This window comes from Chamaea fasciata, unplaced genomic scaffold (assembly GCF_029207755.1).
Source record: "Chamaea fasciata isolate MVZ Bird 193981 ecotype frontalis unplaced genomic scaffold, bChaFas1.0.hap1 SCAF_28, whole genome shotgun sequence".
Classification (NCBI taxonomy): domain Eukaryota; kingdom Metazoa; phylum Chordata; class Aves; order Passeriformes; family Sylviidae; genus Chamaea; species Chamaea fasciata.
The window spans coordinates 4,841,827-4,861,645 of NW_027094113.1; the positions used below are offsets into that span (position 1 = coordinate 4,841,827).

At 72.2% G+C, this 19,819-nt stretch overlaps 4 protein-coding genes across 7 annotated transcripts; 3 read left to right on the forward strand and 1 right to left on the reverse strand.

Annotated features, from left to right (window-relative positions):
- Nucleotides 1-978: 978 nt before the first annotated feature.
- SHD (Src homology 2 domain containing transforming protein D) lies at nucleotides 979-4,213 on the forward strand. Its single transcript, XM_066205762.1, has 6 exons — nucleotides 979-1,191; nucleotides 1,827-1,911; nucleotides 1,990-2,202; nucleotides 2,535-2,664; nucleotides 3,486-3,605; nucleotides 4,027-4,213. The coding sequence occupies exons 1-6, from the start codon at nucleotides 979-981 to the stop codon at nucleotides 4,211-4,213; spliced, it is 948 nt and encodes a 315-aa protein (XP_066061859.1).
- A 1,121-nt stretch (nucleotides 4,214-5,334) lies between these two features.
- Nucleotides 5,335-10,662, forward strand: FSD1 (fibronectin type III and SPRY domain containing 1). Of its 2 annotated transcripts, none has more exons than XM_066205724.1 (13): nucleotides 5,335-5,409; nucleotides 6,080-6,187; nucleotides 6,278-6,409; nucleotides 6,505-6,606; nucleotides 7,433-7,455; nucleotides 7,738-7,859; nucleotides 8,100-8,309; nucleotides 8,412-8,510; nucleotides 8,599-8,758; nucleotides 8,836-8,915; nucleotides 9,463-9,714; nucleotides 10,230-10,318; nucleotides 10,402-10,662. In XM_066205724.1, the coding sequence occupies exons 1-13, from the start codon at nucleotides 5,398-5,400 to the stop codon at nucleotides 10,504-10,506; spliced, it is 1,494 nt and encodes a 497-aa protein (XP_066061821.1). In that variant the 5' UTR covers nucleotides 5,335-5,397; the 3' UTR covers nucleotides 10,507-10,662. The 2 variants fall into 2 exon arrangements, with proteins under 2 accessions (XP_066061821.1, XP_066061820.1); XM_066205723.1 differs by lacking the exon at nucleotides 5,335-5,409 and adding an exon at nucleotides 5,713-5,754.
- Nucleotides 10,663-10,825: 163 nt separating this feature from the next.
- STAP2 (signal transducing adaptor family member 2) lies at nucleotides 10,826-16,023 on the reverse strand. The gene is made up of 10 exons (XM_066205754.1): nucleotides 15,640-16,023; nucleotides 15,135-15,206; nucleotides 14,459-14,554; nucleotides 13,693-13,749; nucleotides 13,370-13,614; nucleotides 13,128-13,268; nucleotides 12,612-12,681; nucleotides 11,849-11,945; nucleotides 11,178-11,303; nucleotides 10,826-10,946 (listed from the first exon to the last, which is right to left on the reverse strand). The coding sequence occupies exons 1-10, from the start codon at nucleotides 15,730-15,732 to the stop codon at nucleotides 10,906-10,908; spliced, it is 1,038 nt and encodes a 345-aa protein (XP_066061851.1). The 5' UTR covers nucleotides 15,733-16,023; the 3' UTR covers nucleotides 10,826-10,905.
- A 99-nt stretch (nucleotides 16,024-16,122) lies between these two features.
- Nucleotides 16,123-19,755, forward strand: MPND (MPN domain containing). 3 transcript variants are annotated; one of them, XR_010724029.1, is made up of 13 exons: nucleotides 16,123-16,170; nucleotides 16,876-17,096; nucleotides 17,438-17,668; nucleotides 17,744-17,906; nucleotides 17,977-18,061; nucleotides 18,144-18,240; nucleotides 18,363-18,435; nucleotides 18,510-18,586; nucleotides 18,666-18,834; nucleotides 18,909-18,979; nucleotides 19,100-19,189; nucleotides 19,326-19,489; nucleotides 19,572-19,657. XR_010724029.1 is itself a non-coding variant. In XM_066205722.1 (13 exons), exons 1-13 carry the CDS (start codon nucleotides 16,164-16,166, stop codon nucleotides 19,656-19,658), a joined length of 1,464 nt encoding a protein of 487 aa, XP_066061819.1. In that variant the 5' UTR covers nucleotides 16,123-16,163; the 3' UTR covers nucleotides 19,659-19,755. The 3 variants fall into 3 exon arrangements, 2 of the variants coding, with proteins under 2 accessions (XP_066061819.1, XP_066061817.1); XM_066205722.1 differs by having other exon boundaries at nucleotides 19,397-19,489; nucleotides 19,572-19,755; XM_066205720.1 differs by having other exon boundaries at nucleotides 17,438-17,906; nucleotides 19,397-19,489; nucleotides 19,572-19,755.
- Nucleotides 19,756-19,819: the final 64 nt, after the last annotated feature.

Below are 19,819 nucleotides of genomic sequence, written 5' to 3' on the forward strand. Positions count from 1 at the left end.
CACTGCTGGGTCCTGCCCCGGGGACCCCCACCGCGATGGCAGAGACCCCCCCCCCGTGCCACCCACCCCCAGGGGGCTGTCCTCACCATGAGCTTCCCCCTCATCAAGGCACCCACCTCTAATTGCTGAGCTAATTAACGGGGGGCTGGTGGGCGGAGGGCCTAGGGGGGCTCTGGGGCACCAGGGAGAGCTGGGCAGGAGGGCAGCCCCCCCGTCCCAATTAGCATTCTGTGCACGTGCCTTAATTAGCCTCTTCAATGCTGGGCACTGGGCTCAGCCCGGGGCCGGGGGGGGCACGAGGGGGGGTCTCAGGCCGGGTCCCCCCAGGTGTGTCCCCCCCAGTCCCCAGCTGTCACCACCCCCCGGCGCCAGAGGGGACCTGAGGGAGACCCCGAGAGGGACCTTTGTTCTGGGGACACACAATGCCACGGGGGCACTGGGGGCTGGGCTGGGGGGCTGCCACCCTCCTGCCCCCCAAACCCCGGGGCAGAGGGGGAGCAGAGCCCCCCGCGCCCCCCAGGACGGGCTGCCCAGGGGTGGGTGACAGAGCTGGGGGGCTCCTCGTTCCCCCCAAAGCCCTGCACCCCTCCGGCCCCCCGGGACAGCCCCTGGGGGGGATGCCATCGTCTGGCGGTCCCGGTGCCCCCCCGTTCTCCCGCTGTCACACGGGGAGGACCCGCCCCGGTGCCACTTGGGGGTCCCGGTGCCCCCCGCCACTCGGGGGGTGGGGGGGGGATGACCGTCCCCTCCCGCGGGGTCCCGCCGTGTTCCCCCCGGTGTCCCTGCCGCTGTCCCCTCGGTGGTCTGGCCCCCCCGTGCCGGTGCCCCCGGCGAGGCGGGCGCGGGTTGGGGGGGGGGGGATCGGGGGCTCCGGTCCGCGCCGCGCGCGGCGGCGACACAAAGCGGCTCCGGCGGCGGCGGCGGCGGCGGCGGGGGGGTCCCGGCGGGTCCCGGCGGGTCCCGGTGCCGCTCCCCGCCATGGCCAAGTGGCTCCGGGAGTACCTGGGCCGGGGGGCTCGGCGCTCCCCCCCGCGCCCGCCCCAGCCCGACTACAGCGGGCCCGGCAGCCCCGGGGGTCCCCCCGCCGCCGCCCCCGGCGCTCCGCTCCGCGGCCCCGCAGCCTCCCCCCGACACCGCCTGGTGCGGGTGGGGGGCGCCGGCCCGGGGGGCGGCCCCCGCCGCCTGCAGCAGGTACGGGCGGGGGGCACCGGGGGGCAGCGGGGGGGGGCACCGGGGGGGCACCGGGGGGGCAGCGGGGTCACCGGGCAGCAGCCCCAGCCGAGCGGCAGGAGCGGGGAGGGCGGCGGGGGGAGCGACGGTGCAGTGGGGCAGCGGGCGGGGGGCTGGGGAGCGGGGGGCACCGGGGGCACCGGGGGCACCGGGGGCACCGGGAGCGGGAGGAGCCGGGGGGCTGAGTGGGGCAGCGGAGAGAACGGCGAGCGGCGAGCGGGGGGCTCTGGGCACCGGAGGGGATGGGGGGAGATAGGGAACGGGCGGGGGAGAGAGCGGCCGGGAACAAGGACCGGGAGAGCGGGGCCGGGGAGAGCCCAGGGGTCGGGGGGGCACTGGGGCACCCGGGGAGGATTTGGGGTCACTGGGAGAGGGAACCGGGGGGCGGCTGGGGACGGCGGAGTCACCGGGAGAGGGAGAACGGCAGAGGGGCTGGGGGACAAAGGGACCGGGTGGGCGGCAGCGGGGACGGGGCCGGGGACACCCGTGTCGAGGCTGCGGGAGCCGCAAGGGTCCCGTGAGGGCACCAAGGGACCGGGGGGGTGCTTGGGGGCACCGGGGGTCCCGTCCCACCCGGAGCCCCCCTCCCCGAGCAGGGCCCAGGTGAGAGCGAGTACTCGGAGCCCTTCGAGGGGGAGCAGGACCCGGCGCCCGAGGGCGGCTGCGACGAGGAGGCCACAGGTGGGTGACACCCCGGGCACCCCCAGCCCCCTCGCGGGGGTCCCGGGCGCCTCCCACCGCCCCGTCCGCCGTCCCCAGGGTGCCCGCGGCAGGGCGAGGGCCGGCGGGGGCGGCCGCGCCGGGGTCCGCAGCTCTACGACACCCCCTCCGAGGAGTGGGACACGGCCGGGGACGGCCCGGGGGGGGCCCCGGCCCGCCAGAGCCGCCTCCCCCGCGACGACGAGCGCCCGGCCGACGAGTACGACCAGCCCTGGGAGTGGAAGAAGGATCACATCTCGCGGGCGTTCGCAGGTGACAGAGTCCCCGGGTGCCACCTCGGGGACCCGCGGCTCCCATGGGTGCCACTCCTGGCTCTCGGCATCCTCCAGTGCCCGTGGGGACCACCGCAGGGTCCCCCGACCCTACATCCCGCAGCTTCCCTGGGGACCTCAGCATCCCCCAGCACCCTGGGGTCCCCCCCGTGTCCCCCAGTGCCCATGGCCCTCACCCCTGGGACCCCAATGGGCCCCAGCAATGGGGCGGCAGGGCAGGAGGGGCAGAGCCACCTCTGGGACGCTCCTCGGCGGCCCTGAGCGGAGCCCCGGGCGGCGGGCGGGCTGGGTGACAGCCCTTTGTCCCCGCAGTGCAGTTTGAGAGCCCCGAGCGCTCGCCCAGCCTGTCCCGGCCGCTGCCGCGCTCCCCCCGCGCCCCCCGGCCGGGCTGTCCCCCCAGCCCCAGGCACGTGGACACCTCGCTGCCCCTGGAGAAGCAGGCGTGAGTCTGGGGGCGTCCCATGGGCTCCCGGTGACACAGCGTGGCACGGGGGGTCCTCGTGGGGTCCGTCGAGCGGGTCCTCGTGGGGTCAGGGGTGTCCCGTGGTGTGGCTGGGCCCTTTGACCTGGGGGGGTCCCCAGGGGGTGCAGAGGGTCCCACGTCATGGGTGAATCCCCATGGGCTTGGCTGCCCCAGAGGGTGTTTGGGTGCCCCATGGCTTGGCTGGGTGCCCCATTGGATGGCTGGGTGCCCCATGTCATGGCTGAGTGCTCCATAGGGTGTTTGGGTGCCCCATAGGATGGTTGGGTGCCCTATGGGATATTTGGGTGCCCCATAGGATGTTTGGGTGCCCCATGGCATGGTTGGGTGCCCCATGGCATGGTTGGGCGCCCCATAGGATGTTTGGGTGCCCCATGGCATGGTTGGGTGCCCCATGGCATGGTTGGGTGCCCCATAGGATGTTTGGGTGCCCCATGGCATGGTTGGGTGCCCCATGGCGTGGTTGGGTGCCCCATAGGATGTTTGGGTGCCCCATGGCATGATTGGGTGCCCCATAGGATGTTTGGGTGCCCCATAGGATGTTTGGGTGCCCCATGGCATGGTTGGGTGCCCCATAGGATGGTTGGGTGCCCCATGGCGTGGTTGCCCCTCTGACCCCCTCGGGTGCCAACGCCCTGACTGCCCCCATGATGCACAAGGCGCCCCACGGCACAGGGGTCCCTGTGGGGTGTGGCGGGGTCCCTGGCCCTCAGGGGACACCCCGTGGCCCAGGGGGTGCCGGTGTGGCCCGTGGGGCGCCGGTGTGACCCCGCTGTGCCCAGCTGGTACCACGGCGCCATCGGGCGGGCGGGCGCCGAGACGCTGCTGGCGCTGTGCCGCGAGGGAAGTTTCCTGGTGCGCGACTGCGAGACCAGCCCCGACGACTACTCGCTGTCCCTCCGGTGAGCCCGGGGACACGGGCACAGCCCCGGGCTCTGCCTGCCACCCTGGGACTGGGGGCTCGGAGCCGGGGGGTTGGGTGTCCTCGTCCTGTCCCAGGTGTGGGGACGGGCTGGAGGTGACCAAGATCCCTCGCCTGGGGAGGTGCCACCCACTGCCTCAGCCCCTGCCCTCGTCCCCACTCCTGTCCACATCTGTACCCCAATCTCCATCGCAGTCCTCAGCCCTATTCCCATCCCAGGTGTCCCCCACCCCTGTCCCCATCCCTGTCCTTGTCCAGCTCCCTGTCCCAGCCTGAACCCCGCTCCTGATCCCTGTCCCATCCTCATCCCTGTCCAGATCCCCATCCCCATCCCATTCTCCCCATCCCGTTCTCCCGTCCCCGCCGCCGTGCCTCATTTCCCGCCGCTGGCGGCCCCGCAGGAGCAGCCAGGGTTTCGTTCACGTGAAGCTGACGCGGACCCGGGAGCAGCACTTCACTCTGGGCCGGGCCGGGGCCGCCTTCCCGTCGGTGCCGGCGGCCGTGGGACATTACACGGCGCGGGCGCTGCCGGTGCGCGGGGCCCGCCACCTGTCCCTGCTCTACCCCGTGGCCGTGCAGCCCCTGTGAGCGCGGGACCCCCGGCCGGAGCCCCCCGCCCCATTAAAGCCGCCGTGTCACAGCGGGGTGGTGACGCCGTGGTGCCTCCGCCCACCGGGGGACTGGGGGATTTGGGGATTTGGGGATTTGGGGAGGAGGTTTTTTGGGCAGAGGTGGGGATGTGGATGGGGGGGTTGGGGGTAGGGGTTTGGACAGGGGTGGGGACAGAGATGGGAACTGAGATGGGGACAGGAATGGGGACAGGGATGGGGACAGGAATGGGTGCCTCTGGTGTCTCTTGGTGCCCAGCTCTGTGGTGCCCCTGGGGAAGGCAGGACAAGGTGATGGCGCTGCCACCTCTGTCCCACCCTGGTCTCACCACGGCCCAGGATCCCCAGGATGGAGGTGGGAGTCGAGATGAGTCCACAGGGTCATCAGGCGCTGTCCCCCCTGTCCCCCCTTGTCCCCTGCTCACCTCCAGGGAGGGGGATGAGGACCCCGAGCCCCCACATCTCCCCTCTGGGGCCAGCCCCCGCCTCCGAGGGGCTGTCCCTGTCCCCACACTGTCCCTGTCCCCACACTGTCCCTGTCCCCAAAGCACCATGGCCCCTAAGCCTCCTGGCCTCCGTCACCCGGGCCAGCTCAGTGTGACACTGTGGTACAGGGGAGGTGACAGAGAGGGGGACCAGAGAGGGGACAGAGGTGGGGACGTGGGTGGGAGTTTGGGGATGGGGATTTGGGCAGGGATGGGGACAGGAATGGGGACAGGGATGGGGACAGAGATGTGGGACACCATCCAGAGCGAGGACAGGTGACAGCACCTCCTCACGCTTCACCTTGATCCCGGATCCACTCCAGCCTGGGGAGGAGCCCCGTGGGGGCTTCCTCTGGTCCCCCTGGGGCAGGGGACCCCTCCTGCCCCCCGAGCGGGCTGGGGGGCCCAGCGCGGCCACCCGGGGAGTGTGGGGTGTCCTGGACTGCGACCCCCCACGCAGTGTGACAGTGTCCCCACCGGGGTGACCATGTCCCCCATCCCCGGCCCGGCGCTCCCCAAGCCCGGGGGTCGCAGCCCCCCCCCCCCGTCCTGGACTACACCTCCCGGCATGCCGCGGGGCGGGGCGGGGCCGGGGCGGGGGCGGGGCCGGGGCGGGGCGGGGGCGCCGCTCCCCCTTTGTTGGTGGCGGCGGGGCCGAGCGCGGCGGGGCCGGCCCGGAATGGGCGACCAGGTACGGCCCGGGGCCACCGGGGGCCCGCCGGACTCGGCGGGGACCGGGCGGGACCGGGGAGGGCGGATGGAGCCACGGGGCGGGGGGATGGAGGATGGAGTGAGGAGGGTGGGGAGAGAGGGAGGGATGGAGGGAGAGGGCATGGACGGGCGGAGGGAGGAGGGAGGGATGCAGGAGGGATGGAGGAAGAGGGGCCGGAAGGATGGAGGAAGTGGGGATGGATGGGAGAGGGATAGGAGCAGGAGGGATGGAGGAAGTGGGGATGGATGGGATGGGAGGGAGGGACGGAGGATGAGATGGAGAAGGAGGAGCGGAGGGATGGAGAAGGAGGGACGAGGAGCGCAGGTGTGGAGAGGATGGAGAGCGGAGGGGTTCAGGATGGCCCCGGGGGCACGGAGGGGCGCGGGGGGGGAGCGGGGGGCTCAGGACTGGCACACCCGCACTCACACCCGCACTCACACCCGCACTCACACCCATAACTCACACTCACATTGCCAAGTCATCGGCCCAGCCGTGCCGGGCAGCCCGGCCAGGTCTCCATGGCGCCTGGCACGGCCTGGCACGGCTTGGCACGGCTTGGCACGGCCCGGCACAGCCCGGCACGGCGGGGCTGGCCCCTGGGGGGCGCAGGGGCCCGGGTGGGGCCCGCGGACACTGACAGCCGGCTCAGGGCGCCGGGCAGGAGTCTCTGCGCAAGATCATCACCACCCTCGCCGTGAAGAATGAGGAGATCCAGAACTTCATCTACTCCCTCAAGCAGATGATCCAGAATGTGGAGGTAACCCTCGGCCCCCCGGCCTGCCCCGGCCCCCCGGCCTGGCCCCCGCTGACGCCTGGCCCTGTCCCTTGTCCCTGTCCCTGTCCCCAGGCCAACTCGGCGCGGGCGCAGGAGGACCTGGAGGCCGAGTTCCAGTCTCTGTACACGCTGCTGGACGAGCTCAAGGAGGACATGGTGATGAAGATCAAGCAGGAGCGCGCCAGCCGCACCTACGAGCTGCAGGTGAGCCCCGCCAGGAGCCCCCACCCGGCTCGAGACCCCCACCCAGCCCGAGACCCCCGCCCAGCACTTCCCCTGTGCCTTCCCTCCATCCCCAGGCCCAGCTCGTGGCGTGCTCCAAGGCCCTGGAGAGCTCGGAGGAGCTGCTGGAGGCGGCCAACCAGGCCCTGGGCACGGCCAACCACCACGACTTCTCCCAGGTGAGTCCCTGCGGTGCCGGGGGTGGCCCTGCCTGGCTGTCCCCACGCCGGGGGTGTCCTGACCCCCCTTTGTCACCCGCTCGGTGCCACCCCGGGCCGGGCCCCCCTTTTCTGTCTGCGCTGGGGCCGCGCTGGGCTGGCTGTGCTGCTGTGGGGCTGGGGGGAGCACAGGCGCCGGGGTGTCCCCAGGGCCCCCCTTCTCCTCAGGCAAAGGGGCACCACGCAGGGACGGGGCGGCACTGGAGTGCGGGGCCGGGGGGTGCGGGGTGCTGGCCCCTGTGGACACTGGGATACAGGGATACTCTGGGATACAGGGATGCTCTGGGATACAGGGATGCTCTGGGGTGCTCCGGGATGCTCTGGGATGCTCTGGGATGCAGGGATGCTCTGGGGTGCCCTGGGATGCTCTGGGATGCAGGGATACTCTGGGATACAGGGATGTTCTGGGGTGTTCCGGGATGCTCTGGGATGCTCTGGTATGCAGGGATGCTCTAGGATACAGGGATGCTCTGGGGTGCTCTGGGATGCTCTGGGATGCAGGGATGCTCTGGGATACAGTGATGCTCTGGGATGCTCTGGGGTGCTCTGGGATGCTGTGGGATGCAGGGATGCTCTGGGATACAGGGATGCTCTGGGATGCTCTGGGATGCTCTGTGATGCTCTGGGGTGCTCCTGGATGCTGTGGGATGCTCTGGGGTGCTCTGGGATGCAGGGACGCTGTCCCGCTGGGTGCCACAGCTGGTACAGGTCCCGCATGTGCCCCCCTGTGCCGGCCCTGCTGCCTCACTGCTGCTTCTCTCCTCCTCTTTCCCTCTGCGCTCACAAGGCGGCCAAACAGATCAAGGATAGGTACGGCCCCCCCTGAGCCCCCACCCACTAACCCTCCTCCTCCTCCTCCTCCTCCTCCTCCTCCTCCTCTTCCTACCAGCCAGGACCCCACTGGGGGTGGTCCTGAGGTGCTGAGGTGTCCCTCAGGGCTCTGGGGTGTCCCTGAGGGCACTGTGGTGGCCCTGAGGGCTCCGGGGTGTCCCTGAGGGCACCGTGGTGGCTGTGCCCCCTCCCCAGGGCCGGGCAGGGCAGGGCAGGGTGGGTGCCCGGCCCCGCTGAGCCCTGTCCCCTGTCCCGGCGCAGTGTGACGATGGCTCCGGCCTTCCGCCTGTCGCTCAAGGCCAAGGTGAGCGATAACATGAGCCACCTGATGGTGGATTTCGCCCAGGAGCGGCGCCTGCTGCAGGCCCTCGCCTTCCTGCCAGGTACTGCCAGGCCTGGGGGACGCGGGGGGACGGGGCAGGGGCAGCCCTGGGGCGCCTCTCCAGAGGTGCCAGGGGTGGGGTTGGGGTTGGGATGCTGTGCCGGGGGGCCGTGCTGGGGGTCCCGTGGGTGCCACGCCTGAGGTGTGTGACTTGCCGAGCCCTGGGGGTGCCCGGGGAGTGCTGGGGGACCCCTGTGTGGCAGGGAGGGGGGGACACTGGCACGGCTGCTCCTGCGGGCAGTGCCCAGCGCCCCCGAGATCGACCTGGCCGAGTCGCTGGTGGCCGATAACTGTGTGACCCTGGCCTGGAGGATGCCCGACGAGGACAGCAAGATCGACCACTACGTGCTGGAGTACCGCAGGACCAACTTCGAGGGGCCGCCCCGGGCCAAGGAGGACCAGCCCTGGATGGTCATCGAGGGCATCAAGGGCACCGAGTACACCCTCACTGGTGAGGGCACGGGGGTGCAGCGGGCGCTGGGGCTGTCCCAGGGGACACGGGGGTGGCAGTGCCCTCCTCGTGCCCCACCCTGTCACCCCGCTGTGCCCACAGGGCTGAAGTTTGACATGAAGTACATGAATTTTCGGGTCCGGGCGTGTAACAAGGCGGTGGCGGGCGAGTTCTCTGAGCCGGTCACTTTGGAGACCAGAGGTGGGTGTGAGGAGGGGTGGCAGGTGCCCGTGTGCCCCCGTGTGCCACCCCTGTGGGGTCTGGCACGGCTGACAGGGGCTGTCCCCAGCGTTCATGTTCCGGCTGGACGCCAGCACGTGCCACCAGAACCTGCGTGTGGAGGAGCTGAGCGTGGAGTGGGACGCCACGGGCGGGAAGCTGCAGGACGTCAAGGCCCGAGAGAAGGACGGCAAGGGCAGGACGGCCTCCCCTGCCAACTCCCCTGCCAGGTAACGCCAGCCCCGGGTCCCCTGGCACGGCCCCTGGGCCCGGCAGTGCCAACCCTGCCGCTGTCCCCGTGTCCCAGGGTGGTGCAGTCGCCCAAGAGGATGAGCCTGGGCCGTGGGGGCCGAGACCGGTTCACCGCCGAGTCCTACACGGTGCTGGGTGAGAGGGGCACCCGGGGGTGTGGGGGGACCCTGGGGCACCCGGGGGTGTGGGGGGACCCTGGGGCACCCGGGGGTGTGGGTGTGGGGTACCTGGGGGTGTGGGTCTGGGGTACCCAGGGGTGTGGGTGAGGAGGGGACACGGAGGGGACAGGGCATGGGGGGTGATGCAGGGGCAGCCCTGGTGGGGTGGGGACAGGACAGGGCATGGGGGGTGCCCTGGGGGTGGTGGCACAGGGCATGCCCTGGGTGTCCCACGGGAGGTGACACAGGACTGGGAATGCCGTGGGTGTACAGGGGGGCAGGCACAGGCAGGGCACAGGTCAGGGCACAGGACAGGACATGCTGTGGGTGTCCCGGGGAGGTGGCACAGGACAGGGCCCACCGTGGGTGTCCCGGGGAGGTGGCACAGGTCAGGGCCCACCGTGGGTGTCCCGGGGAGGTGGCACAGGCAGGGCACACCGTGGGTGTCCCGGGGAGGTGGCACAGGCAGGGCACAGGGCAGGGCACACGGCGGGCCCCCGGGCAGAGCCGCGGCCGTGCCGCAGGGGACACGCTGATCGACGGGGACGAGCACTACTGGGAGGTGCGGTACGACCGCGACAGCAAAGCCTTCGGCGTGGGCGTGGCCTACCGCAGCCTGGGCAAGTTCGACCAGCTGGGCAAGACCCCGGCGTCCTGGTGCCTGCACCTCAACAACTGGCTGCAGGTCAGCTTCAGCGCCAAGCACAACAACAAGGCCAAGGCGCTCGACGTGCCCGTGCCCGACTGCATCGGCGTGCACTGCAACTTCCATGAAGGTGGGGCCGGGCTGGGCCGGGCTGGGCCGGGCTGGGCTGGGCTGGGCTGGCACCTCCAGGGGCATTGTCATCTCCATGAGTATTTTCACCTCCATGAGTATTGTCACCTCCATGGGCATTGGCACCTCCAAGGGCATTGGCACCTCCATGGGCACCAGTGTGGACATTGTCACCACCATGGGCATTGTCACCACCGTGGGCATCGCCACCACCACGGCAATTGCCACCACTGTGGCTGTTGTCATCACCATGGGCATTGCCACCTCCATGGGCACCACCGTGGTCATTGCCACCTCCACGGCCGTTGTCACTGCCATGGGCACTGCCACCACTGTGGACACTGTCACCACCATGGGCACTGTCACCGTCATGGCCATTGTCACCGCCATGGGCACCGGCATGTCCCTGCTCCGTAGTGGACACCAATGTCCACCATTGTCCCCACCACGGCCGTTGTCCCCAGCCCTGTGCCGGGGCCGTGCCCACCTGTGCCCACCTGTTCCCCACTCCCGCAGGTTTCCTGTCCTTCTACAACGCCCGCACCAAGCAGCTGCTGCACACCTTCAAGGCCAAGTTCTCCCAGCCCGTGCTGCCGGCCTTCATGGTAAGGGGGAGCGGGGCTGGGTGCCCTGGGGGGGCTGCCAGCCCTGCCTGAGCCCCCCTGAGCCCCCCCCCGCGTGTCCCCAGGTGTGGTGCGGCAGCTTCCAGGTGACGTCGGGGCTGCAGGTGCCCAGCGCCGTGCGGTGCCTGCAGAAACGCAACAGCACGGCCAGCAGCTCCAGCCTGCCCTGAGCCGGGCTCCGAGTGTCCCCCCGGCCCCCCGACACCCCCACGCTGCCCTGCAGGGCTCTGCCCCCCCCGGGGCTGCCCCACGGCCCCCACACTGCGCGCCCCCCCAGCACCGAGAGCTGCTTCTGGCCTGGAGAATAAATTGGGATGTAGGTGTGACGTGGCTGTGGTTGGGGGGCACGGGGGGTTTGGGGTCCCTGTGACACCCCCATGGCACCAGGAAGGGGCTGGGTGGGCACAGGGTCCTTTATTGACAGTACCCCCCCCAAACATCAGGGGGTCCCCCCCTCCCCAGTGTCACCCCAGGCCGGGGGACACTGGGGACAGCGTTCCCTGAGGGTCGGGGGGGCCCTGCTGGCACGAAGGGGGGACAGCGGGGTGGGTGTCCCCAGGGTGTCCCCATCAGTGCTGGAGGCGAGCCTGGCGCAGCTCCTGGGTCCTCTCTGTGCCACGGGGGGGGCTGTGAGGGCCTGGCAGAGAGCCCCCCCTCACCTGCCCCCCCGGGACCCCCCATTGCCCCCCAGGACCCCCCATTGCCCCCCCGAGGACCCCCCATTGCCCCCCGAGCCGGGGACAGCGCCCAGTGTCCCCATGCTGCCCCCTCCCCTCCCCGTGGTGTCCCCGTCACTTGGGGGGTGACAGCGGCCCGGGGGGGCTCAGGGCGGGGCCCTCACCGGGGTCGTTCATGTAGATCAGCTCCTGGGGACCCCCCCCCCGGCTGGGGGGGCCTCTGCCCCTCCTGGGGGCCGGCCGGGGCACGGCGGCAGCCGGGGGGGGGCCCCGCTCCATGGGCACCAACTCTGGGGAGAACGGGGGGTCACCCGGCACCCCCAGACCCCTCCGAGCCCCCCCAGACCCCTCCGAGCCCCCCAGACCCCTCTGAGCCCCCAGACCCCTCTGGCCCCCCCAGACCCCTCTGAGCCCCCAGACCCCTCTGGCCCCCCCAGACCCCTCTGAGCCCCCCCAGACCCCTCTGGCCCCCCCAGACCCCTCTGAGCCCCCCAGACCCCTCTGGCCCCCCCAGACCCCTCCGAGCCCCCCCAGACCCCTCTGGCCCCCCCAGACCCCTCTGAACCCCCAGACCCCTCCGAGCCCCCCAGACCCCTCTGAGCCCCCCCAGACCCCTCCGAGCCCCCCAGACCCCTCCGAGCCCCCCAGACTCCTCCGAGCCCCCCCAGACCCCTCTGGCCCCCCCAGACCCCTCTGAACCCCCAGACCCCTCCGAGCCCCCCAGACTCCTCCGGGCCCCCCAGACCCCTCTGAGCCCCCCCAGACCCCTCTGGCCCCCCCAGACCCCTCCGAGCCCCCCCAGACCCCTCCGAGCCCCCCGGCCCCCCGTGCCCACCCAGGCAGGAGCTGTACTCGGGCTCCAGGGGGTGAAGGCTGCCCCGGCTCCTCCTCACGAAGAACTGCACCACGTCAGCCAGCGACGGGCAGCGGTGCTGGGGACACCAGAGTGTCACTGGGACCCCCGGGGACACCGGAGTGTCACTGGGACCCCCGGGGACACCACAGAGTCACTGGGGACCCCCGGGGACACCAGAGAGTCACTGGGACCCCCGGGGACACCAGAGAGTCACTGGGGACCCCCGGGGACACCAGAGTGTCACTGGGACCCCCGGGGACACCAGAGTAATGTCACTGGGGTTCCCTGCCCACCGCTCCAGGCCCTGGCTGGGGGGTCCCACCCCCTTGGCTGCACTTTGGGGGTCCCAAACCTGAGGGGCTCCCTGTCCCTTTTTGGGGGTCCCAAACCTGAGGGGCTCCCTGTCCCTTTTTGGGGGTCCCAAACCTGAGGGGCTCCCTGTCCCTTTTTGGGGATCCCAAACCTGAGGGGCTCCCTGTCCCTTTTTGGGGGTCCCAAACCTGAGGGGCTCCCTGTCCCTTCTGGGGGGTCCCAGTCCCTTGAGCCGCAGCCCTTTGGGACCCCCAGCCCCTTGGTGCCACCCGTGGGTGTCCTCTGGGGGTGCCCAGCCTTGGGCTGTCACACCCCACACGGTGCCAGTCCCTCAGGTGACCCCAGGGGTCCCACCCGGGGATCAGGGGGGTGCCCGGGGTTGGGGTCGCTGTCGCCAGAGCCAGCCCTGCCCTGTCCCCGTGTCACTCACCGGAGTGTCCATGTCGATGACGTAGCCCTGGGCCTCCCTCATCACCCTGTAGTGCCTCAGCACGGGGGTCCTGCGGGGGGGCTCCCTCAGGGCTGGGGACCCCCCCCGGGGGACACCCACAGAACGGGGACCCCCCCAGGGGGTCACCCCTCACCCCCCAGCCCATGGGGACCCTCACCCTGAGCCACCCATTGCACAGAGCCCCTCCCCTTTGGGGACACCCCCCCTTTGGGGACACCCCTCCCTTTTGGGGACATCCCGCCCCTTGGGGATACCCCGCTCCTTTGGGGACACCCCCCCCTTTGGGGACACCCCCCCCTTTGGGGCCAACCCCCCCTTTGGGGCCACCCCCCCCTTTGGGGCTACCCCCCCCTTTGGGGACACCCCCACTTTGGGGACAGCCCTCCCGTTTGGGGACACCGCTCCCCTCTTTGGGGACACCCCCCCCCTTTGGGGCCACCCTGCCCTTGGGGCCAGCCCTCCCCCGGTGTCCCCCCGCTGTCCCCAGGCCCGCACCCGCGCAGCTCCTGGCGCGTGGTGACCGAGACCCCCGGGCCGTGCCCCCCGGGCCGCAGCAGGAGGTTCCCCCTGCCCGCGCTCCGCTCCAGCAGCCGCTCGGCCTCGGGACGCGTCACCTCGAAAAAGCACCTGGGGACCCTGGGGACCCCCGCGGTGTCACCGCCGGCCACACCGGGCCGCCCCCAGCTGGTCCCCAGGGAGGACGGGGACACCCCCAGCCCCCGAGACCCCCGACTCACGGCTCAGGGGGGGCGGGGGACGCCGGGGGGGCCGGGGACACGGGTGTCACCTGCGACACGGGTGTCACCGGGGACACGGGGCTGGCAGGTGACACAGGTGTCACAGGTGTCCCCGGGGACACGGGGCTGGCAGGTGACACAGGTGTCCCCGGTGACACGGGGCTGTCCCCGCGCTCCTCCCGCAGCGCCTCCAGGAGCTGGAAGATGTGTCCGGGCAGCAGCTCCAGGTCCCGGGGCAGCTTCATCTGCCGGGAGGGACACGGGGCGGTGGCACGGAGGGGTCCCTGTCACCCCTGGACCCCCGCGCGGAGCCCCGCGCCCACCTTGGCCATGGTCAGGATGAATCCCCGCCACATCTCCTGCGTCTCCCAGCTCTCCACCTGCCAGGGGACACGGGGACATGAGGGTGGCCTGTCCTCTGTCCCTTGTGCCCCCCCGCAGGCCTCCGCAGCCCCCTAAGCCTGGCCCCGAATCCCATAGCCCCTTCCATCCCTCTGCATCCCCTGTGCCCCCAAATCCTTCCCCCTCTGCCCTGCAGACCCCCAGTCCCAAAATCCCGTCCCTGCCCTGCAGACCCCCAGTCCCAAAATCCCGTCCCTGCCCTGCAGACCCCCAGTCCCAAAATCCCGTCCCTGCCCTGCAGACCCCCAGACCCAAAATCCCGTCCCTGCCCTGCAGACCCCCCAGTCCCAAAATCCCGCCCTTGCCCTGCAGACCCCCAGACCCAAAATCCCGTCCCTGCCCTGCAGACCCCCAGACCCAAAATCCCGTCCCTGCCCTGCAGAGCCCCCAGTCCCAAAATCCCGTCCCTGCCCTGCAGAGCCCCCAGTCCCAAAATCCCGTCCCTGCCCTGCAGAGCCCCCAGTCCCAAAATCCCGTCCCTGCCCTGCAGAGCCCCCAGACCCAAAATCCCGTCCCCCCTGTATCCCTGAATCCTCCCCTCACGCCCCCTGCAGTCCCCAAACCCGGTCCCCTTGTCCCCGCAGTGCTGAAATCCTGTCCCCTCCGTACCCCCCGCCCCCCCAGGTGCCCCCATTGCCCCCCGGGTACCCCCAGCCCCCCACTGCCCCCCCCGGGGCAGCCCCTCACCTTCATTGTCACCTCCTGTCCCCTCAGCCTGAGGACGAGAGCGCAGCCCTCGGCCTGCACGGCCTCCAGCTCGCCCAGGTCCAGCACCTCCAGGGGCTGGGGGCACCCAAGGGTGAGACCCCCGGCCCGGGGACACGAGCACGTCAGGCCTCAGCCCCGGGACCCCCCAGTGTCACCCGAAGGTCCCGTCCTCGGGGGTCCTCACCCAGGGGGGGCTTTGGGGAGGGGTCTCCAATCCTGGGGGGGGGTTCACCAAAGGGGTCCCAGCTCAGGGAGGGCGCACAGGGGTCCCACCCTGAGGGGATCCCGCCCCGGGGGCCCAGACAGGGGGGGCCCAATCCTGGGGGTCCCAGCCCCAGCAGATCCCGGAGGGCCCGGCCTGGGGGAGCCCCCCCAGTCCCACCCAAAGGTGACCCTGGGGATCCCACCCCGAGGGCTCCCGGACACGGGGGTCCCACCCGGGGGTGCCCACCCCGAGGGCTCCCGGACACGGGGGTCCCACCCGGGGGTGCCCACCCCGAGGGCTCCCGGACACGGGGGTCCCACCCGGGGGTGCCCACCCCGAGGGCTCTCGGCCCGAGGGCATCTCCAGCCTCGGGGGTCCCGCAGGGGTCCCGGCCTGGACAACCCCCGCGGGGCTCCAGCCCCGGGGTCCTGCCCGCGGGAGTTCCGGTACCTCGGCGTCCTGGGGCCCCCCGTAGAAGGCGAGTCTGAGCCCCCGCAGGCCGGCCCAGACCCTCCGGTAGCCCTGCGGGGAGGGACGGGCTCAGCCCCGCACTGAGAACCGGGAACCGGCATTGGCACCGGTACCAGGAACAGGGAAACAGCACCGGGAACCGGCCCGGGCACCGGGAACCGGCCCGGGCACCGGGAAACGGCTCCGGGAACAGGGAACCGGGACCCGGCACCGGGAACCGGGAATCAGACACCAGGAACCGGGAACCGAGAACCGGGAGCCGGCCCCGGGAACAGGGAACCGGCACCGGGCTCCGCGGGGAGCACAGCCGGTGGCCCCGGGCGGCGGAGGGGACACGGGGGCTCGGTCCCGGAGGGGACAGCGCCTGCGAGGGCCGGGAGCGGTCCCGGGAGTTGGCCCAGGGTACCCGAGAGTCGCTCTTGGCGCTCGGTCCCGGGGAGTCCCGGTGACTCGTGCCGGTGCCGGTGCCAGCCGTGTTCCCCACCTGATCCCGCGGACCCCGTTTGTCCACGAAGCCCTCGTAGTAGTGCCGGGCCCGGGCCCGTGTCCCCCGGGGCAGCGGCACCGGCCGCTCCATCCCCGGCCCCGCCGCAGTTCCCGCAGTTCCGGGCCGGGCCGGGGCGAAGGGCGGTGGGCGGGTGTCCCGGGGAATCCCCGGTGCGGGGCTCAGCCCCGTGTCCCTCCCTCCCTCCGCACGCAGCAGGTGCGGGGCTGCGGCCCCGGCCGGCTCCCGTTCCCTCCCCGGTGGCCCCCGTTCCCTCCCCGGGGCTCGGGGCGGCGGGCGGGGGTCCCGGCGGGCGGGGGGTCCGTGTCCCGGTGCTCAGTCCCGGTGTCCCCCCCCCGGCCGGTGCGGCAGGTGCGGGGCCGTGTCCCCCCCCCCGGTGCCGGTGTCCCCTCACCCCCCCGGGCGGGGCGGGGCGCCCGGGGCCGCCCCCATCACGTGTCGCCGCCGCCGCCGCCGCGCGCACCGGGGGGAGGCGGGAGCGGCGGGAGCGGCGGGAGCGGAGCATGGCAGGTACCGGGGGCGGGGGCGCTCCGGCTCCGGGAGCCGGGAACCGGGAACGGGGAGCAGGGCACCGGGAACCGGGAACCGGCCGCGCACCGGGCACCGAGCACGTACTGGGCACGCGCACACCGGGCACGCACCGGGCGGGCGGTACCGGACACGCGCCGGGAGCGCGCCGGGAACCGGACACGCGCCCCGGCCGGGGACACGCACCGGTCACGGCCCCCCCCGGACACCCCCCGGGCACGCGCGTGCACCTGCCCGAGCCCGCGGGACCTCGGTGGGGACAGCCCGGGACAGCCCGGGACAGCCCTGGGGCAGGAGCGGAGCGGGGGCGGGGCGGGGACAGCCCTCCCCCCCGGGACCTGTCATGTGTCCCCCCGGGGACCTGTCGTGTGTCCCCCCCCCGGGGACCTGTCGTGTGTCCCCCCCGGCTCCCCCGCGGCCCTCTGGGCTCAGGGGACCTGCTGGCCCAGGGGAGTCTCAGTCCCCCGACCGTGTCCCCGTGTCCCCCAACCGTGTCCCCGTGTGCTCGGGTTCCCCAGCCGTGTCCCTCGGCTGTGTCCCCACGTCCCCACGTCCCTCAGCCCGTTCCTGTGCCCACCAGCCGTGTCCCCGTGCCCGCAGGACACGTTCCTGTATTGTCACGCCCAGGGGTGCTGTCACACGGTATCGTGACACCCAGGGGTGCTGTCACTCTGTGTCCCCCCGCAGCGCTGGCGGCCGCCTCCCCCGGCGGGGACGAGTGTCTGGAGGAGGACGAGGACGAGCTGGAGCCGGGGCTGGACGAGGCCGAGCCCGAGGTCGGGAGCGGCGCGAAGGCGGCGGGCGGGGCCCGGGGGGCGGTTCTGACCCGCCGGGGAATCACCCTGAGGGTCCTGCTCCGGGACGGGCTCCTGGAGCCGGGCAGAGGCGTCCTGTCCATCTACTACCTGGTGAGCCTGGGGACACGCCACGGGGACAGGGGACAGGGCACAGAGTCAGAGACACGGCACAGGGACAGGGGACATGGCACAGGGACAGGGGAGAGGAGATGGGGACAGGGAATAGGGATGGGGACATGGGAGAGGGATGGGGACAAGAACCAGAGATGGGGCAGGACACAGAGATGGGGCAGGAGCCAAGGGACAGGGAAAGGGACGGGGAACAGGGCACAGGCTGAAGACAGGGGATGCGGGATGAGGACAAGGGACACTGATGGCGAACGTGGGGCAGCGCCGGGGCTGCGGGAGAAGTGATGGGGACACGGGGACCGTGATGCCGCCACTGTCCCCAGGGCAAGAAGTTCGTGGGGGACCTGGGCTCGGACGGAACGATCACGTGGCAGGAGACGGGGCAGGTGTTCAACTCCCCGAGCGCCTGGGCCACGCACTGCAAGCGCCTGGTGAACCCGGCCAAGAAGTCGGGCTGCGGCTGGGCGTCCGTGCGCTACAAGGGCCAGAAGCTGGACCAGTACAAGGCGGCCTGGCTGCGCCAGCACCAGCCCAACGTGCCGCCCCCCGAGGAGGTGGGAGCGGGGCCGCCTCCCCCGGGCCCCCCCGGGCCGGGGGGCGAGCCGGGTGCCAGCCCCGTGTGCCCGCAGAGCTTGGCCAGCGAGGGCGAGGAGGAGGAGCTGCCCGAGGAGGAGGAGGAGGAGGCGCCGAGGGAGGGTCGGGTGCCGCTGCCGGAGCCGGCGGCTCCCAAAAAGCCGGAGGAGAGGAGCAAGAAGCAGCAGGGCAAGAGCCCGGCGGAGCCGGCGGGGACGGGTGAGCTGCGTGAGGGTCGCCGGGGGTCCCGGGCAGCCCGGCCGCGGTGACGGGACCTTGTCCTCGGCAGATCCCGGCGCGGCGGGGAAAAGGCTGGAGGTGAAACCCCGGGTGCCCGTCCGCTACTGCACCCTGGGCACCCGCGACTCGGCCAGGTAGGGGACGCGGGGACCCCGGGGCGCGGCGGGGCCGGGGGCCGCGGGGACAGCGGTGGCAGCGGGGCTGTGGCTCTTCCAGGAACCCGCAGACCCTGGTGGAGGTGACGTCCTTCGCCGCCATCAACAAATTCCAGCCCTTCAACGTGGCCATCTCCAGCAACGTCCTCCTGCTCCTGGTGCGGGCCCTCCCCAGGCTAGGACGTGGCTGGTGGCTCTGGGGACACCTGCAGCCAGCGGGCCGTCCCCCGTGCCGTGGTTTTGGCGCTAAACCGTTGTGTTTTTTAACCTTTTCCTGCAGGATTTCCACAGCCACCTGACGCGGAGCGAAGTGGTGGGGTACCTGGGGGGACGGTGGGACACCAACACCCAGCGTAGGTGGGGTTTGGGGGGCTGGGGGCGGCTCTGCCGTGGCCCGGGGGTGTCACCCAGCGCCGTGTCCCCGCAGTGCTGACGGTGCTTCGAGCCTTCCCGTGCCGGACCCGCCTGGGTGACGCCGAAGCCGCGGGCGCCGTGGAGGAGGAGGTGAGGGGCCGCTGCGGGCTGGGGAGCGGGCGGGGGGCTCAGGAGGGGCTGGAGCCACGGTTTGTGCCCCCCTCCCCAGATCTGCCAGAGCCTGTTCCTGCGGGGGCTGTCGCTGGTGGGGTGGTACCACAGCCACCCCTTCGGGCCCGCGCTGCCGTCGCTGCACGACATCGACGCGCAGATGGATTATCAGCTCAAGCTGCAGGGCAGCGGCAACGGCTTCCAGCCCTGCCTGGGGCTCATCTGCGGTACGTGCCGGGGCTCCCCGGGGGCTGGGGCTGCTGTCCCCCCCTCCCCGTGCCAGCCCCCTCTGTCCCCACAGGGCCCTTCTACCACGGCAACCCCGGCGTGGAGTCCAAAATCGCGCCCTTCTGGGTGATGCCGCCGCCGGAGGTAAGCGGGGGGAGAATTTGGGGTGGGGTCCCCCCCCACCCAGCGCCCTCGGGTGCCCCCAGGGCGGTGTCAGGTGCCGGAGCTGTGGGGTGACCCCTGCCTGGCTCCCCCGTCCTCCAGCAACGGCCCAACGACTACGGGATCCCCATGGATGTGGAGGTCACCTACATCCAGGACGGATTCCTCACCAACGACGTCGTGCAGGAGATGGTGAGAGAGGGGTGGGGGCCCCCAGGACCCCCCCGAGCCCCCGGGGGGCAGGCTGGGGCCCCACCACCTGTGCCCATCCTGCCCTTAGCCCTGGGGGTGGTGACAGGCCCTTCTCCAGCCCCCCTCGATGCCGCAGGTGTGGGGTCCCCCTGCGTGGCTTTGGGGCACCCCCAGGACCTGCAGCCCCTCTGTCCCCCCGCCCCCCAGACGCTGCTGGTGGAGTTCTACAAGGGGGCCCCCGACCTGGTGAAGTTCCAGGAGCTGTGGAGTCAGGATCAGACCTACCTGGACAAGCTGAAGGTGGGAAGGGCTGGCAGGGGAGGGGGCTTTGGTGGGGCACTGGGAATTAACTGGGGTTAATTAACACCACCTCCCCCCCCAGGGCTCCCTGGCCTCCCGCACCCCCAAAGACCAGAGCTTCACCCACGTCCTGGAGCAGATCTTCAGCCTCCTGAAGCTCAGCGGGTGAGGAGGGCCCGGGGCCCCTCGACTCGGAGCAGGCGCCTCCCGCAGCCCGGGCGGGGCCGGGCAGCCCCGGGGCTCACCGGGCCCGCTGCGGGGCTCACCGGGCGCGGTGCGGCGCTCACCGGGCCCGCTGCGGGGCTCACCGGGCACGGTGCGGGGCTCACC